The 16,965-nt window shown below is 44.1% G+C and overlaps 1 protein-coding gene across 1 annotated transcript in view; it reads right to left on the bottom strand.

Annotated features, from left to right (window-relative positions):
• RPS6KA3 (ribosomal protein S6 kinase A3) overlaps nucleotides 1-16,965 on the bottom strand; it is a 226,208-nt gene that overhangs the window by 158,819 nt on the left and 50,424 nt on the right. The window contains exon 2 of the mRNA XM_068270007.1: nucleotides 3,897-3,947. Coding sequence (XP_068126108.1) covers nucleotides 3,897-3,947 — 51 coding nt within the window. The remainder of the gene's footprint in view (nucleotides 1-3,896; nucleotides 3,948-16,965) is intronic.

Below are 16,965 nucleotides of genomic sequence, written 5' to 3'. Positions count from 1 at the left end.
TTTCAAAAACAAAATGGAGAACCAAAATATTTGGAGGAAAGCACTACGTTCCTTGGGCATGTACCCTTCATCAGGTGGGACATCCAACCCAGAATGCATGTGCACTTCCTGTAGAAGAATTTACAAGGCATAAGTTTGATAATGTCACCAGATGAAAAAGACCTGCCTGAAAAAGTACTGTGATTTGCTCCGAATATACTGCTTCACAGCAGAACCCACCTGAAGGAGGGAAACCCCGAAACATGTAGTGTATTGCTACTTTATACATAAAGGCAAGATAATCAAGCTCATGAAGTGCCTCCATTGTGAATTCTGGGATGTGCTGGGATGGAACAGAGGAGCTAAATTTTATTTTGGGTATGTGGTTCTTCCCCACCCTCTCTGCCCCAGGGAAAGAGGCCCTGTGAACAATGAGCAATAAAACTTAGGCAGAGATCATACTTGTCCTATTTGTCTGTGTTTTTCAGCAATACCCATCAGTAGCTGGATAGTGTGCTGCTTAAAGGGACACTTAAGTCAAACAAAAAAAAATGAGTTTTACTCACCCGGGGCTTCCAATAGCCCCCTGCAGCTGTCCGGTGCCCTCGCCGTCTCCCTCCGATCCTCCTGGCCCCGCCGGCAGCCACTTCCTGTTTCGGTGACAGGAGCTGACAGGCTGGGGACGCGAGTGATTCTTCCCGTTCCTGGTCACAATAGCGCCATCTATGCTACTGTAGCATATATCATATACCATATAGCAGCATAGAGGGTGCTAATGTGTCTGGGACCGCGAAGAATCACTATTGGAAGCCCTAGGTGAGTAAAACTCTTTTTTTTTACTTAAGTGTCCCTTTAAGGGTGACCAGGAGACCAGGTTTCGAATCTTGGCTCTTCCTTTACAGTAAACCATTACCTATTCAGTAAGGTGTCATTGGGCAACTCTCTAACACTGCTACTGCTTACTAAGTTCGGCCTAGTGGCTGCAGCTTAAGCGCTTAGAGTCCCCCAGGAAAAAGCGCTATGTAAATGTTGGAATTATCTGACAGCGCCTCTAAATCAATTGGCTTGCTTGCATCTAATACGATTTTCCATTTGCAGAGTAAAAAAATAAATAAAACTTGGAGTCTCCTGCTTTTTTTCTTCTGTAGAACGCTTTTTTTTTTCAAAGTACTATTCATCAGCTGCTAATAATGCACATGTGAAAACACCAACCAATGCATATTGTTGTGTTGGAAAATGTAGGCAAAAACATGATCATTTCAACTGTGCACCTAATGCTAGGTACAGACAATTCAATTCCACGTCCGATTGACGTGATCAGCCGTTTATTTCCAACATGTCTAATCTGTATCTTATAAAGTGATCGATTTTGCGAAGTTATGTACTCAGCATAAAAGTATCCGATTACCCATACCCAGCACAAAAGTATCCAAGTACAACACACTGCAACGCATAACCAAGACGCAGATTTACTTAAGAGTTTACCTTTCAGTTCCCACAGGTCCAACCAACACAAGCAAACTGCCCGTGGCTAACAGCAGAAGCACACATTCATAAAAAATAATAATGGTTTTAATTGGAGTTGCACTTTTGTCACAAAAAAAATGCTGTTTTAATGTACTTTATATTGTCACAAACACACTGCAACCATAAAGACTCTGGTACAATTTCTATCAATGGGCAGTTTGATTGATTTTTCACTGCATACCGTAAGGAATTTAGCAGATATACGACTAAATCAAACAGGCAGTGGATGCATCACGGAACTCTTTGGCTGAGCCTCTAAATAAACATGACAAGATGTGTTCGGACAAGCGCACCACCAGTTAACCACCGAAGTGTGCACTGAAACTTTCAGCTCTGTTCATTTTTCAGCAGTGGACAGCGCTCTGAATGCTCTTTTTAACTGTCTATGCAAATTGGCCCTCTTTCCATCACATACACTTTCCTATTAGCTGTGTGCCCTCTAGAAAAGATCAGGTTTCCAAAAACAAGGAAAAATAAACTAAGAAAATCATTCAAATCTGAATGAGACAGAAAGATACCTTCACTTTTGATTTTGCATCAACTCGTGACTTTTAGGGATTCCTCTGAAATAATTTGTCAGGCAATAAAGGGTACCTGTGTAGCAGTAAACCAGCAAGCAGCTATTTATATGGTTAATACCATGTACATCTAAGTTTGGGCTACACAAATAAATGGACACCTCCAATGCATGGAAAAAGAGCCAACTCTCTAATAAAATCATAGTAAACAAAACTGATTAAAAATCTTTAAACACTAATTCAAGCAAGTAAGAAAAACACATCTGAAGGATGTGTGACTGTGTGACAGCATACGCGTCGACACGATTTTCGAAGCACATGCGTCTTTCCAGTTACAAGGGCACTGTGATTAAGAATAGTAATCACCTTGCACAATACAGAGTGGTGCGATCTGTTTTTGGCCCAATCGCAAACTTAGTGCAAGCTGCAGTTTGCCTGCATTTGAATGAATGGGAGCGCATGCAAATAGCATAGCAAATATATCGCTATGCGACCTCCAATTTGTAAAAAAGAACCTTCCCTCTGATTTTTTTTCCCACGTTGGGAAATGCAATCGTACCTGAAAATTCAAGGTAAAGCACACGCTCAAAAGTAGGTGAAAATCACGATCGCAATGCACCAGGATTTTCAGCATGGAAGAGCCCTAAGCACACAAACAGATACCCTAATCTAGACGTCAGATGCTGTGCACCAGTGGTGTGAACAGAGAGCCGCCCGGATGTAACGGACACTGCACTGAGGCTGCAACAGGACAGTTAACATGTGCACACACGGGGGGCACATTATACATTGCAGCGGGGGTTTTGTCGTCTCATTGCTCATTCTGACAATCACAGCTGTACCGCCGAACACCCGACCAACCAACTTCAGCCCGTCATCCTGCAGTATACGTGATCGACCGTACGACCGATTTCTGTCCCAAAATTGGTCGCTTTCTCGGTCAGGCATGTATTTGGTGGCACAGATTTTAATCCAATTAGATTATACTAATCGAATTGGATTAAAATTGGTGCCGCCAAATGCATGGTCGATCGGCCGCCAAGTCACCTGATGTATGGCCACCTTTACAGTTAAGTGTTTTTAATTTGATTGTTATCTGTTACTGACTGGTTTGAACAAATTATTATTTTCATGAGGAACCCAAAAGTTTCCTGCATTGTTTTAAAAGCCCTCCCTGGCAAGGATCCCTACAAAGATGTTGAGCAGCCAATCTACTTGCTCACACACTATCCTGGCAGGTGGCAACTGTTTGGACAGTGCTTTTGAAAATAAAAACCACACGCAAGTAATCGGGTGATTCGGGGTCTTCGGGACGTCTTTGTGGGACAAGGCAGAGCAGGTAACTACAGTATACATTTTATAGGACAGCTGCTAGATTTTAAATTTAGGCTGGAGATTCGCTTTAACTGTCAGTAAGGGCTCCCTCCCACTATAAATCAAAAATGCACTGCAAAACGGTTTTTGTCCATTTTAAATTGCATTTTTGTGAGGCTTTAAATCTGCCTTTGTGTTTGCAATTTTCGATTGGATTAGTGGATGTGCTACTGAAATGCAATTACACAGAGAAATTACAAAAAGAAAAGTTTTGTATATTACACTAACAAAGAAAGCTTAAAAAATAGACTGTAGCAAGCTGTTTTTGTTGCGTAAATATTGTATCACACCAGTGGACATGTTGCACCGGGGTTTACATTATAGTGCAGGTCTTGTTGCGTTCAGAAAACCAGATGCTTTCCGGAAATTTGATTAAAACACATAAAGTGGAAATGTGCACTAAGAGGATAAAATCATTCATTTTTCTTTTATTCTTATTTAGTGTTCAACTAAATTAAACTTAAAGGAGCATTTTTTAATAGCCAAGTATGAACTTACATTGGTGTCGTCATCTTCACACATGGATTCTTCAGCAAATTGCTGTCCATTCTACAAAACAAGTAAAAGACAGTTACTGCTATGTACCTTCAAGAAATGGCAACAAAAGAAACACACCATAAACACTACATAAACAACAGTGACTGGCATTGTGTACTACTACATAGGACAGAGCACAGTCAGCACTAGAAGCCATATTAATTTGGTAAACAGGTTGTAGCCTATTCCAATTAAAAGACATTTTCAATGTTAAAGGATAACTGAAGCGAGAGGGATATGGAGGCTGCCATATTTCCTTTTAAAGCAATACCAGTTGCATGGCTGTACTGCTGATCCTCTGCCCCTAATACTTTTAGCCATAGACCCTGGACAAGCATGCAGCCGATTAGGCGTTTCTGACACTATTGTCAGATCTGACTAGATTAGCCACATGCTTGTTTCTGGTGCAATTCAGACACTACTGCAGCCAAATAGATCAGCAGGACAGCCAGGCAACTAGTACGGTTTAAAAGTTAATAAATATGGCAGCCTCCATATCCTTCTCACCCCAGATGTCCTCTATGTTCCATCGATACTTATTTTCCTAAAATATTATAGTGCATATAATTAGCTCAAATTTGTCTAAATTAATCTATTTAGACCTGACATGTTTTATTTCCAATTAATAGTATTGTAGCCAGTTTAGTGTACAGCCAATTAAAAAAGCAAACCCCCCCCCCCCCCCCCCCCCAAAAAACAAATTACAGCGTTCTCCCCAGGTTCTTTTAGCCGGGTGCTTCACCCGGCTAGTTTTGGTGAGCACCCGGCTGTCATGAGCTCACCTCCTCCTATGCTGTAAGCAAAGTTGCGCAAAGAAGCACCAGCCCTGCATGCTCTCATATTGCCCCACCCGGCTACTTTTTCATGCCACCCGGCTGGAAAATATTTCTGGGGAGAACACTACACGACACTGTTCCCCACAGACGACACTGTTCCCCACAGAAGTCTGGTGCAAAAGTTGAGGATGCAAGGACCGGAGAAGAGTCTGTGTGCATGGATAGGGAACTGGCTAATGGACAGAAAACAAAGAGTTGTGGTCAATGGATCGTACTCAAAATGGGAGATTGTTAGCAGTGGGGTCCCACAGGGGTCTGTACTGGGTCCAGTGCTCTTCAATTTATTTATTAATGACCTAGTAGATGCAGTAGTGAGCAATGTTGCTATTTTTGCAGATGATACAAAATTGTGCAGAATCATCAACTCTCAGGAAGATAGTGTCATATTGCAACAGGATCTGGATAGGATGGCTATATGGGCACATACATGGCAGATGAAATTCAATGTTGACAATTGTAAAGTCATGCATTTTGGACGTACTAATGGTCTAGCACCATACAAAATAAATGGGATACAGTTGGGGACATCAAACTTGGAGAAGGACTTAGGAGTACTCATCGACAAGTTAAATAATCGTACTCAATGCCAAGCCGCTGCAGCTAAAGCGAACAAAATTTTGGAATGCATTAAAAGGGAAATAAAAACTCGAGATGCTAGCATAATATTGCCCCTGTTTAACTCTCTAGTAAGGCCACATCTGGAATATGGAATTCAGTTCTGGGCACCACATTACAAAAAAGATATTACAGTTTTAGAGCAGGTGCAGAGACGAGCTACAAAATTGATACGTGGGATGGAAGGTCTCGCTTACCAAGAAAGGTTAGATAAACTGGGTTTATTTAGTCTAGAGAAAAGACGCCTTAGAGGAGATCTAATTAACATGTATAAATACATCAGAGGGCAATATAATAGCTTGGCGGATGAGCTTTTTGTCCCTAGGCCTTCTCAAAGAACTAGAGGACATGATCTGCGCATGGAGGAAAAACGTTTTAGCCATTTATTTAGGAAAGGGTTCTTTACAGTAAGAGTGATTAAGATGTGGAATGCATTGCCACAAGAAGTCGTTATGGCAAACTCTATACCTGCATTTAAAGGGGGCTTAGATGCTTTCCTTGCGTTGAAAGACATCCATGGCTACAATTACTAGGTTATGCCTAATGATGTTGATCCAGGGATTTTATCTGATTGCCATCTGGAGTCAGGAAGGAATTTTTCCCTTTTGGGGCTAATTGGACCATGCGTTGTGGGGGCTTTTTCGCCTTCCTCTGGATCAACAGGGGTATGTGGGGGACAGGCTGGAGTTGTACTTTGTACTGGTTGAACTCGATGGACGTATGTCTTTTTTCAACCAAAATAACTATAACTATGTAACTACCTTATTTTCTCATCAATATACAATTGTCACTTGTGAAGAAAGACATGTATTCCTTATGACCAACTCTATAACAATATTGCCTAGCATGCTGGTAATAAATGGGTTTACCCACCATCACAATGCTCAAATTAAGCAGACATATAGATCTTGAATTTCCCCACGCAAACACATTAGGGCAAATTAACACAGGCTAGATTCTGTGAAAAGGTGGGTAGTCGCTCTGCCAAGTGTATACACATGGTACTACCGTGTGTACGCAACTCAACGCTACATGTAAACTGTCAATAGTTACCCACTTTGGTAATTGAAATGTCACACCTTGATCAGAAATTAACTGAGTAATAGTGGTTGATGTACCACTCTGCACGACTCAATCTCCATCAGATTTGATAAGATTAAGAATACCATAACTTCTAATGCGGTTCTGTTAATGCAGTAGAACTACACGCAGCTGTCAATTCTGGGCGTTCCTTTGTCATACTGGCAAACATAGTGAGATATTATCCTTTCGTTTAATAAATCAAATAAGTCAGGCATGCTAAGAGCAACATATCAGTAGCAGGTATGATCAAAGTGATTGAACCCATCAATCAACACAAATCAGCACAAGAATGGTCCCCCTTAAAGAGTAGCTGTCAGCTATACTATCTCAGAAAACAAAACAAAAAACACATAAGAGTATACATACGTGCTCTACTTACATAACTTATGCATTGCACTGTCCAAATTTTAATGTTAGTGATTTTTCTACAGGAAAAAAAAAATCCTTAGCATTTCCCATTTTAACTGGCTATTTTGAAGCCAATCATGATGTCCTTTCCTCCCTTACTCTCCTCTCCTTTGCCTGCCCTTCACTAGAGAAAGTGCATTTTCTCAGCATGAGAAATATTGGCCAATCAGAGAGGAACAGAGGTGTGGGAGGGGAAAACAGGTGGAAAAGAGGCTTCAGCCAATCAGGCTGCATTAGTTAAGTCTGAGGGGAAAGTAGAGAAGCAAAAAAGGACAGCCCAGCATGCCCTGCAACTTCCTTTTTGTGTACCAAATGTTGCATGTACCAAATAAGAGTCAGATAAACTGGGATTTATCATTTATCAACAAGAAAAGTAATAGTGATTTTAACTTTTGGATTGCCTGGTTAGCATCCTTATTACTTGTTTACCAGATAAAAATAAAGAATTGATTTTTTTATTTTATGCCCAACAGTTACACTTTGAGAGTATGAGTTAGCTTGAAGCAAACAAATTCTATTTAACCTCCTTAGCGGTAACCCCGTGCTGGACACGGGGTAAGCCGCCTCGGACGATCTCTCAGCCCCCGGTGGGGCGATTTTTATTCTGCAAAGTGCTGTACGCGCAGCTAGCAGTTTGCTAGCCACGCGTACAGCTTGATCGGCGCCGCCGCGCAGCAATCAGCCGCACGCAGCGGCGGAAGAGGCCCCCCGCTAGAGGCCTGCGCAGCCCAGACGAATCACTCCCGGGCAGCGCAAAAGGCTGGATCGGGTGCGCCTGACGTAGGCTGACATCATTCCAATCGTCGCCATGGCAACAGGAGAAGCCAAACAGGAGATCGCGTTCTATACGCAATCTCCTGTTTGCTGTTTCCGGCGGCAATCGGACTAGAGGGACACATGCGCCATCTAGTGGTGTTTCATGTAGCTACCACTCGGGTAGCTACATGAAACAAAAAAAACAAACAAAAAAAATACAAAAAAAGTGCAATGCAGCCTCCTTGGCAAAAAAATTGAACCGCCAAGGGGGTTAAATAACCAAATTATTGAGATTTTACAATAGCTTTGGCTTTAATTAAAAATAATCCTAATCCAACATCGATTACAGGCCTAAGATCCTCAGGCAGCAGAGATGGAGAGCGGCATTTATTTGTAATATCCCCGGACACCTACATTTAGTCGATAGGAATAGAGGGTATCTCACATCAACACACAATACTATTTAGTGTACAAACTGACTACACTCAGAGAATGACTGGCTACTCTGTATGATGATGAGATTATGCAAATTCAGTCTGCCTCCTATCAAAATAAGGGGCGTGGTTGCTCTCCGCATGCACTCAAGGTCTGCAGGGAAGGCCAAAGTGAGCCACTAATGTAGATTATTGTATATGTAAAAGTACAGCTACATTACTGTAGTTCCCTCTGACAAGACCAGTCTCAGCTACAGCTTTGGAAGTGAAGGAAAATTTTCCCAACAGGGATACAGCATTTAAAACCAGGCAGATATTTTCTTTCTTGTGCTTTACAAAATGAATGAAAACAAAAGCTAAAATTCCACTTTAAAGTAGATGTCCTTGAAGGAAACAGACTAATAATTCTTGGTTATATACATCTCAACAGTATGAGGCCCAATTTTCTAAAACATGCCCAGAAAGCAACTCTGAAAATGCAGTCAGATCTGAATGAAATTCATTTTCTGGCACATCCTTTATCCTGTGTGGCTATGCCTAGTTAGAGCTGGTGCACACCAAGAGGGCTTCTAAACACTTCTAAAATAGCTAGCACTTTAAAAAGCGCGTGGCTAATGTATTTGAATAGGATGGATCACACCAGAACGATGTGATTTTCTCCCAAATGCGGGTCCTGCAGCATTTACGCTGATTTCTGAGGCAATTCAGCCTCAATGTTAAGTACAGGGAAAGTGGAAAATCTCTCTGAAAAGCGCTAGATCAGAGCGATTTTCCTAGCACTTTTGTGTCAAAAACCGTACACTAGCAGCTGTATTGTAGCTAAAAAAAAAAAGCACAATGCTACACAAAAAAACGCTCCAAAAATCACTAGGAATAGATAAATAAATAAAAAAAAAAAAAATAGCTAGGCAGATGCCTAGAATCGCTTGAAAAATCACTTCAAAAAGCACTGAGCGTTTGTGATTAAGTGAGCGTTTTTTGGTGCACTGGCCCTCACCCCCATGGGAGCAGAGGCTGGAGTATGGTGCGAGTACCGGACAAACTAGCATCCCATGTGACCAGGCCTAGATCCTGCATGGGAGCAGAGGCTGGAGTATGGTGTGAGTACCAGACAAACTAGCATCCCATGTGACAAGGCCTAGATCCAGCATGGGAGCGGAGGCTGAAGTATGGTGTGAGTACCGGACAAACTAGCATCCCATGTGACCAGGCCTAGATTCTGCATGGGAGCAGAGGCTGGAGTATGGTGTAGGTATGGGACAAGCTAGCATACCACGTGACCAGGCCTAGATCCTGCATGGGAGCAGAGGCTGGAGTAAGGTGTGGGTATGGTACAAGCTAGCATACCACGTGACCAGGCCTAGAGCCTACATGGGAGCAGAGGCTGGAGTATGGTGTGGGTATGAGACAAGCTAGCATACCACGTGATCAGGCCTAGATCCTGCATGGGAGCAGAGGCTGGAGTACGGTGTGGGTACGGGAAAAGAAAGCATCCCATGTGACCAGGCCTAGATCCTGCATTGGTGCAGAGGCTGGAGTATGGTGTGGGTACGGGACAAGCTAGCATCCCATGTGACCAGGCCTAGATACCCACATGGGTGCAGAAGGCTAGAGTATGGTGCGAGTACGGGACATGCCACAATCCTATAAGACCCTGCTTAGATCTTACATAGGAGCAGAGGCTGGATTATGGTGTGGGTATGTGACAAACTAGCATACCACGTGACCAGGCCTAGATCCTGCATGGGAGCACAGGCTGGAGTATGGTGTGGCTATGGGACAAGCTAGCATACCACCTGACCAGGCCTAGATTCTGCATGGGAGCAGAGGCTGGAGTATGGAGTGGGTATGAGACAAGCTAGCATACCACGTGACCAGGCCTAGACCCTGCATGGGAGAACAGGCTGGAGTATAGTGTGGGTATGGAACAAGCTAGCATACCACGTTACCAGGCCTAGATCCTGCATCCTGCATGGGAGCAGAGGCTGGAGTATGGTGTGGGTATGAGACAAGCTCGCATACCACATGACCAGGCCTAGATCCTGCATGGGAGCAGAGGCTGGAGTATGGGGTGGGTATGAAACAAGCTAGCATACCACGTGACCAGGCCTAGATTCTGCATGGGAGCAGAGGCTGGAGTATGGTGTAGGTATGGGACAAGCTAGCATACTACGTGACCAGGCCTAGATCCTGCATGGGAGCAGAGGCTGGAGTATGGTGTGGGTATGAGACAAGCTAGCATACCACGTGACCAGGCCTAGATTCTGCATGGGAGCAGAGGCTGGAGTATGGTGTAGGTATGGGACAAGCTAGCATACTACGTGACCAGGCCTAGATCCTGCATGGGAGCAGAGGCTGGAGTATGGTGTGGGTATGAGACAAGCTAGCATACTACGTGACCAGGCCTAGATCCTGCATGGGAGCAGAGGCTGGAGTATGGTGTGGGTATGAGACAAGCTAGCATACTACGTGACCAGGCCTAGATCCTGCATGGGATATGCTAGCAATTCCAGTACCACTAAATCCAAAAACTGAGGACCTGCAAAGACTCATGAGAGCTCAGTTAGTGACAGTAGAAAACACTGCATCAGGAAGGGACACATTTTTCCCCTACTTTTCCATTGCTGGAGTTACCGAAAAAATTGTGCGAGTCAGGCAGAAGATGACACTTGTACAGCAACTCGTACACCAAAAAGCAAAGATATAATGGGGGAAACATTTTAATAATATGCTATTGAATTTCAGCCTGGCCAGGTAGAAAGGGATTATTTCTATATTGTGTGACCAACTTTTACTGAAGTACCACTGCAAGATCCAGTGTAACCTAACAGAAAATGTACAATGCCTTAGAAACCTCAGAATCACTGTACTGCGAAGATAAAACAGAAGCCAGGATATTATTAAAAAGGAAAATAATGTTTTAGAATGAAACTGCTGTACACTTATCCAACTGAAGAGTAAATATGAAAATAGCTACCGGTAGCTCTCCAGTAACCACCATTTCTACTCCTGCTGCAGTTGTGCGAACAACTGATAATCACGGCAGCAGCTCTGCAGCTCCGAACCCACAGGAAAGCTCAAGCTGCAGATAAAGTGCTATCACTTCTCTGCATGGATAAATGGAGTGAAAAGCCATATAATGTAGTAAGCCAGTAACCACAGAAATCAGCTGTGTACCAAACTGCATGTTATTTTATGTAACATTAATGCAGTTGGTGAAAATAACAGGTTATATAATTTCACTTCTAATGTAAGATGACAATTGCAATCCTAAGATCATACAATTCAAAATATATCAGGCTTTACACAAGGTTTGAGATATAATATATATACACACACACACATATATATATATATATATATATATATATATATATATATATATATATATATATATATATATATATATATATATATATATATATATATTTATATATATATTTATATATATACATATATATACATATATACATATATACACACACACACAGTGGCGGACACAGCCAGCAGTGGGCCCCTGTGCAAAATATCAATTGTGGGCCCCCCTGACCTGCGGCAAAAAATGGGCGTGGCTATAACCTGCGGCAAAAAATGGGTGTGGCTATAACCTGCGGCAAAAAATGGGTGTGGATAGAACCTGCGGCACGTAGCGCCGCGGCAAAAAATGGGCGTGGCAATGACCGGATAAGGGCGGAGCTAACTGTAATTTCAAGTGATCCCGGGGTGAGAGTGATATGGAGGCTGCCATATTTATTTCCTTATGCCCAGAAAATACGTGCAATGATGTCGGCAGATATGCCCAGAAAATACGTGCAATGATGTCGGCAGATATGCCCAGAAAATACGTGCAATGATGTCGGCAGATATGCCCAGAAAATACGTGCAATGATGTCGGCAGATATGCCCAGAAAATACGTGCAATGATGTCGACAGATATGCCCAGAAAATACGTGCAATCATGTCGGCAGATTTGCCCAGAAAATACGTGCAATCATGTCGGCAGATATGCCCAGAAAATACGTGCAATCATGTCGGCAAATATGCCCAGAAAATACGTGCAATCATGTCGGCAGATATGCCCAGAAAATACGTGCAATCATGTCGGCAGATATGCCCAGAAAATACGTGCAATCATGTCGGCAGATATGCCCAGAAAATACGTGCAATCATGTCGGCAGATATGCCCAGAAAATACGTGCAATCATGTCGGCAGATATGCCCAGAAAATACGTGCAATCATGTCGGCAGATATGCCCAGAAAATACGTGCAATCATGTCGGCAGATATGCCCAGAAAATACGTGCAATCATGTCGGCAGATATGCCCAGAAAATACGTGCAATCAAGTCGGCAGATATGCCCAGAAAATACGTGCAAGCAAGTCGGCAGATATGCCCAGAAAATACGTGCAATCGTACGTGCGATGACGGGTACATGAACTTAGCAGCAGTTAATTCAGCAGTTGACATCAACAGGGAACTTTGAGTAAAGCCCTGTCTCCTAATAAAAAATTATGCGCTATTTACTATACATATATAAGATATTAGATAGTGAGCTCCTCTGAGCACAGTCAGTGTCGTGACTATGTACTCTGTAAAACGCTGCAGAAAATGTCAGAGCTATATAAATACATAATAATATGATAAGACATTCAACTATGACTATGGTAGGAGTAGTGTGAGCTCCTCTAAAGGACAGTGAGCGACATAACGATGTACTCTGTAAAGTGCTGCAGGTGGGTGGGTGGGCTAAACGATTACCTGGTCGGGAGGGTGGGTGAGCTAAAAGATTATCTGGTCGGGAGGGTAGGTGGGTGTGTGGGCTAATAAAATTACCTGTGAGGGTGGGATGGAGGATTACCTGGGTCTGGGTGGGTGGAGGATTACCTGGGTCTGAGTGGGTGGGTGGGCTATAGGATTACCTAGGTCTGGGTGGGTGGGCTATAGGATTACCTGGGTCTATGGGCTATAGGATTACCTGGGTCTGGGTGGGTGGGCTATAGGATTACCTGGGTCTGGGTGGGTGGGTGGGCTATAGGATTACCTGGGTTTGGGTGGGTGGGTGGGCTATAGGATTACCTGGGTCTGGGTGGGTGGGTGGGCTATAGGATTACCTGGGTCTGGGTGGGTGGGTGGGCTATAGGATTACCTGGGTCTGGGTGGGTGGGTGGGCTATAGGATTACCTGGGTCTGGGTGGGCTATAGGATTACCTGGGTTTGGGTTTGTTTATAGGATTACCTGGGTCTCTGTGGGCTATAGGATTACCTGGGTCTGGGTGGGTGGGTGGGCTCTAGGATTACCTGGGTCTGGGTGGGTGGGTGGGCTATAGGATTACCTGGGTCTGGGTGGGTGGGTGGGCTATCAGAATACCTGGGTCTGGGTGGGTGGGTGGGCTATCAGAATACCTGGGTCCTTTGGGCTATAGGAATACCTGGGTCCTTTGGGCTATAGGAATACCTGGGTCTGGGTGGGTGGGTGGGTGGGTGGGTGGGCTATAGGAATACCTGGGTCTGGGTGGGTGGGCTATAGGAATACCTGGGTCTGGGTGGGTGGGCTATAGGAATACCTGGGTCTGGGTGGGTGGGCTATAGGAATACCTGGGTGTGGGTGGGCTATAGGATTACCTGGGGGTGGGTGGGTGGGCTATAGGATTGTCTGGGTGGGTGGGTGGGCTATAGGATTGTCTGGGTGGGTGGGTGGGTGGGCTATAGGATTGTCTGGGTGGGTGGGCTATAGGATTACCTGGGTCTGGGTGGGTGGGCTATAGGATTACCTGGGTCTGGGTGGGTGGGCTGTAGGAATACCTGGGTCTGGGTGGTTGGGTGGGCTGTAGGATTACCTGGGGGGGCTGTAGAATTACCTGGGGGTGGGCTGTAGGATTACCGGGGGGGGGCTGTAGAATTACCTGGGGGGGCCTTTAGGATTACCTGGGGGTGGGCTGTAGGATTACCTGGGGGGCAGGCTGTAGGATTACCTGGGGGGGGGAAGCTGTAGGATTACCTGGGGGGCGGGCTGTAGGATTACCTGGGGGGGGGGGCTGTAGGATTACCTGGGGGGGGGGGGGCTGTAGGATTACCTGGGGGTGTGAAGCTGTAGGATTACCTGGGGGGGCGGGCTGTAGGATTACCTGGGGGGCGGGCTGGTCGGTCTGGGAGGGTGAAAGATAAGATTACCTGGTGGGTGGACTATTTGCCGAGGCTGGGAGGAGGGCCCGATCACTCTCTCACCTCGGCGGGCCCCCCTCCTGTTATGCGCGGCGCCGAGCGGGAGATACAGCCAGCTATTAGTCTCCGGGCTGCAGCAGACACTAGAGCACCAGCCGCCTGTCCACTCCTGTCTCCTCCTCAGCAATACCGCTCTGCACGCACTGAATCAGGAAGTAGTGCAGAGCGGTATTGCTGAGGAGGAGACAGGAGTGGACAGGCGGCTGGTGCTCTAGTGTCTGCTGCAGCCCGGAGACAATAGCTGTATCTCCCGCTAGGCGCCGAGCATAACAGGAGGGGGGCCCGCCGAGGTGAGGGAGTGATAAGAGTCGGGCCCCCCGGGGATAAAAAAAACTAAAAAAAAAACCAAAAAAAAAAACGCCTGCAATACATAATGGGCCCCTCAAAAACGGAGCTTGAGGGGCCCCTGTGCGCTTGCACGGCCTGCACGGCCGTATGTCCGCCACTGACACACACACATACATACATACACATACACACACACACACACACACACACACACACACACACCAGAAGGATGCTCCATAGCTTTACACTACAGAAAGCCGTGCTAAGCCTGCAGCTGGGGAGAAGGATGTTAGACAGGAACTCTCTTGAGAGCCGATTTAAAGAGAAACTCCAGCAAAAATAATGTAATAATTATTGTAAAAATGAGGCACTTTATGTATAAATGATTTAGTCAGTGTTTGTCCACTGTAAAATATTTTCTCTCCCCGATATACATTCTGACATTTACCACATGGTGACATTTTTACTGCTGGCAGGTGATGTCAGTGGAATTAGATGCTGCACTTTTGGCAGTTGGACCAAGCTGCAAACAGCTGTTATTTCCCACAATGCAATGAGGTTCACAGACAGGAAACGGTCAGGACCATTGTCCTGACATCACACTGTGGGAGGGGTTTCACCACAATATCAGCCATACAGAGCCCTCTGATCTATTTGAGAAAAGGAAAAGATTTCTCATGGGAAAGGGGGTATCATCTACTGATTGGAATGAAGTAAGTTCAATTATTGGTCACATATTCTTTTAATAACTAGTGGGGCAAGGTGATGAATGATTTATATCAGGTAGATACTGATTATTTACCACTTCCACAAATGTATGCATAGCGTTAAAGTAATCTTCCACCTCCAAATAATAATAATAAATAAAAAAAATAGGCACCAGTATGGTATTGTACAATCCCGTCTCGTCATTAGAAAAGTGCTCAGCACAACCTGAGGCCGAGCATATCTCCCACACCCGCTTTTCCAGGTCCACTACATACAGGGACTACAGCAGTACACCAAAAGTGCTATATACATAAAAATAACTAGCTCAGTTATAACAGAGGACACACAGACACATGGGGGCAGGGCTGTGGAGTCGGTACAAAACTCAACCAACTCCAACTCCTCAGTTTATGAAACCACTGACTGAGCACCCAGAATTTCTCCAACTCCACAGCCCATGTAGGGTTACGGATTGGGTACAAAAAAACAACCAACTCTGCCTCCTCAGTTTACAAAACGACAGACTCCGACTTCAGGTACCCAAAATTGCTCAGAGTCCTCGACTCCACAGCACTGCTTGAGGGATTCTTGGTTTAGGTCAGGTAAAAAAAGAAATGGACCATTGGGGAATCGCCTTACTTCAGATTATCTGTTTTTGTTTTTTTTTACCAAATTCCTTATTTTCTTTCTCTTGCACCAATAATTAAAGTGTGTCTACACTTTACAAATCAGGTCCCCTTTAACATGCATTTCAGCACTAAATAAAAATGGAGAGAAGCCAAAGATAGGAAACAAAAATATAAACTCAGCGGATCTCTTATTGCCACAAATACGAAGCATCTCTTGCTGCTATAGTAACCCCAACAGTTGACTAAATTAACTAAATTAATTGATTAGATTAAGCCACAATCATCCTATGTTTACTGACATGTTTGAATAATCCGTGAGGGAATTTTCCAATCAGAAGATTTCTTCACGAAATGAGGAATAATTTACAGTTTATAAATATATACCGCTGCTGACAAACTGGTTCAGTCTGTCATTGGCATGTGTGTGCAAAAACTATAACAAAAAAAAAATCTCACAGGCCAACAATGCCAACAAAATGTATCACTACAACCTAAAATACAAGTACTTCAAAAATAGATCCTAATCAGCATTTGGACACAACAAGACAACTGAAAAGTCAAAACAGGTGACACACACACTGTTAGTTCCGCAAACAGAATATGAAGTGCATCAGTAAGTCTCTTTAAATAAGACTCAGGGGATCACCTAATATAATTTGAGCGTATACTCAAAAAGGTAAAAAAAAAAAAAAAAAAAAAGCCATATTCCATAATGAAGCCTTAGGGAAATGATTCCGCACAGAATACTTGAAAACGAACAGATGCACTTACCACTTTTCTTTCATATAAACCTCGATGGTGGAACATTCTGTAAAGAACTTCCTCTGCCTACAGGAGGGATGAGCTCAATCTCCTCGGTCATATTCCACCTAACATGCTAAGCTATTAAACATTAAATACCTAAAACGATGCAAGAGCTTCTATTGTAACCAAGATGCATATTGATACAGAAGAGGGTAAAGGATCATCTGTTGCCATGGTAGCCCATGGGAAGAAAGAATAGTGGGAAATAAATCTGTTTCCTGGACGTTTCCCCATGGCAGCAGAAGG

Source organism: Hyperolius riggenbachi, chromosome 2 (assembly GCF_040937935.1).
Source record: "Hyperolius riggenbachi isolate aHypRig1 chromosome 2, aHypRig1.pri, whole genome shotgun sequence".
Lineage (NCBI taxonomy): Eukaryota > Metazoa > Chordata > Amphibia > Anura > Hyperoliidae > Hyperolius > Hyperolius riggenbachi.
This window is presented reverse-complemented; position numbering and strand designations above follow the sequence as displayed.